The sequence below is a fragment of the Penaeus monodon genome, chromosome 33 (assembly GCF_015228065.2).
Source record: "Penaeus monodon isolate SGIC_2016 chromosome 33, NSTDA_Pmon_1, whole genome shotgun sequence".
Taxonomy (NCBI): Eukaryota; Metazoa; Arthropoda; class Malacostraca; order Decapoda; family Penaeidae; genus Penaeus; species Penaeus monodon.
This window is the reverse complement of record NC_051418.1, coordinates 21,879,026-21,882,050: the sequence shown is the minus strand read 5'-3', so window position 1 is coordinate 21,882,050 and position 3,025 is coordinate 21,879,026. Positions and strand designations below refer to the sequence as shown.

The 3,025-nt window shown below is 38.5% G+C and overlaps 1 protein-coding gene across 1 annotated transcript in view; it reads left to right on the top strand.

Moving 5' to 3' along the window:
- Positions 1-1,789, top strand: part of LOC119594149 (fucose-1-phosphate guanylyltransferase-like) — a gene marked incomplete at its 5' end in the record, with an annotated part of 5,029 nt that extends 3,240 nt beyond the window's left edge. The window contains 2 exon segments of the mRNA XM_037943218.1: positions 132-341; positions 453-1,789. Of these exon segments, the coding sequence (XP_037799146.1) occupies positions 132-341; positions 453-1,498 (1,256 nt within the window).
- Between the last annotated feature and the right edge of the window lie 1,236 nt (positions 1,790-3,025).

Sequence of the window (3,025 nt, the reverse complement as noted above, 5' to 3'; positions counted from 1 at the left end):
GAAGTTATGTAACCTTTGTTTAATCGTTCTCAAGATTCAGAAAATATGAAACCATAGTAGAATAGTTTCCAATTTCTCATCTAATTTTCTCCTTCAGTTCTCCTCTCTTCATCCCAACCATTTGCCAACAGATATTAAAACACTTCAGGCAGCGGATGTGGTGGCCCTGGCACACCCCTCTGACATCCAGACAGGAGAGGGCCATGGGGTTTATGTGTTTGAGGACCAAGACTCAGGAAATATGGCTGGAGATGACAGTAGCTGTGTGCGGCAGTGTGCGGAGGTGCTGCAGAAACCCTCAGAGAGCACCATGAGGGCTAAGGGAGCAGTGTTAACCAAAGGTTTCTGTGAGAATGTGACAAGTGTTTTGAAAATATATAATTGGACAACAAATATCTGGTTGATTATACTCTGCATCAGAGTAATTTCTTATATATAATATTGAATTTCAGAGGACAGTGGCTGTTCGAGAGAGCAAGTATGGAGTGACAGTGTATTCTGGCTGAGTGCAAAGCTGTATGATAAGTTATTGAAATGGTATAGTAACAACACTCCATTAACCTCAGAACTTGATGCCTATGCACACTTCCTGCCATGCCTTGGGTCTAGAATGAAAAACGCAAAGCCCTCAGACTTCACAGATTTTCGAGCCGAGATGCTGCCTTTGCTTCAGGACTGCAACTTCCAACTTGTTCTTCTTAGCAAGTCTAAGTTCTATCATCTTGGCACGATGGAGGAATATCTAATGCACTTCAACATCTTGGATGAGTTTTGCAGAGAATTAGGAATCGTGAAAAACACAAGTAACATTCCTAAACCCTTCATTGGAGGAAGTGAAAGCTCCAGTAAAGATGTTAGTATTCATAAAGAAATGACTATTGAAACCTATTTTTCTGATGCAACTCTTGGGATAACAGTTTTACAGGACAATGCTCAGGTTGTCATTGAAAACTGCCTTATAGATGTGCCCTTACAAATTGAGGGCCACACAATCATTAGTAACTGCACCTTGAAAAAGTGCCCCAGTGTGAGACTTCTACATGACAAGGTCAGCTTATTCCAAGGTTTCTTGTATCATACTGTACCTGTTACTTATGAGAACCAAAACCTGTATGTAACCATTGCTTTTAATGTAGATTGCAACATGAAGAAAACATCAAAGAATTTGTCAGAGATTGAGCTGTATGGAACTACTCTCAGTGATGTGGTTTGCCATCTTGGTTATAAATCAGAAGATGTGATATCAAAAAATGCGGCAGTCATATCTCTTTGGACAGCAAAAATATTTATGGGAAAACCTACAGCTGCTGAGAGCTTTTGGTGGACCCACTACAATGTGAATCTGGTGCTGAACAAGCTGCAAGGTACACCAAAGCAAACAGAATTAGATGTTGGTAACAGTACAGCATTACTTAGTATGTATGATATTACTTTACACAAGAACCTAGAAATTTTATTGAAGGACAGAGAACATCTTAGCAGCATTTTGAAAGAATAGATTTGTAGATGGACAGATTTAGTTTTAATAATTATGAGCAGACAGTTAATTGTGCAATAGTGATTTATTTGTGAGTTTGTTGCAGCGTGAATAATGGGAACAAGTAAATCTCAAGAGTGTTGTGAAAATTCTAAAGGATTCTAAATATATTATTTCTTGATATAGTCTGCACAGGCCTTTATGTAATGTAAATGTATTTATTGTATAACTTAACATTATATTACATCATTCAAAGACCAAATTATTATTTATTAAACTACTATAATGAACCAGATAAATACTTGGTGCCAACACTATCTTTTCTTAAAATAATGTCAGTATCAAGAAAGATAAACCTTATATGCAAATTTGCTAAAAGAATGGAATAAACAGTTTGCATACAAATCAGATATAACAAACTTAATTATTTTCAGTGCTGTACAAGATGGCCACTGATCTTATATACAGAAGCATGGCAAGCCTACATGAACAGCAAGACTATAAGCACAATATTTACTCAGGTCCTCATCCTGCCTACTCTGTGTCTTTAGATGATCTGCCAAAGTTGCCATGACAAAACATTTTTTAATTACATACTTAGTATTGAAACACAACAGGTATTCCCCTCTTTAAGAAAGTGGGTGTACTGTCCCCTTACATTTACAAGGATCCCCTGCCCAGACCAAATGGTTATGTTTCAGGACAGGATATTCCATTTGGTGAGTCTGTACAAAGGCCACCATACCTGGGCTTGAGGTCGAGTTTCAAGTCTTCACATTTCTCACATTGTTTTTAATTAGCTTTTTCGTATACAAAATCCAAAAAGTACATATAACACAGATAGATAGGGCAATGAATAATAGGATAATGAATAAAATTACCATAATATCTTAATCAGTCACTGTGGCATACCCTTTTTCAAGAGGACTCAAGTCCAGGCCCAACACTGAGAGTGCTTGGGCAGGACCCCTTCATTATGTCTTCCAGCATGGTTTCTGTCAGGATTCCAACCCTCAGGAAGATTTTTCCAGGTGTTCTTCAACATGACCAGAACCATCCTGTGTTCCTCTGGGGAGGACACTTGTCACATTCAAATTTCCTGCTTAAGAGCTTGGGGTGACCTTGGAACTACCACACCATTAAGCTTCTCTCAAGGCTTGGTGATTCCTTCATCCTGACACTGATAGTGATATTTGTTTTTGAGGAGAATACTTTAAAGCCATCCATCCCTGTCCCTAATGATCATAAGTTGATATTCTCTTCACAAATGTCCTTATCATATGCCTCATTAAATAACTTGGCGGCCACACAGGTCCTCACACATCCTCTCTTATGATACCCCTCACTGTGGACACCAAATGCTGAGTTCCTGGCAGAGCCAAAGCCACTTACTTGATCATGTGACCACAAGATTTTCCAGGTATGATCTCCCAACTATGAAATTTTCTAATACAAATATATATTTCTTTGGGAGAGTAATAAAGGACTGCAAAACTTTTGACAACAACCCCCTAATCCCTCATATTTTGTTGTTGTGGGGGTGGGGGG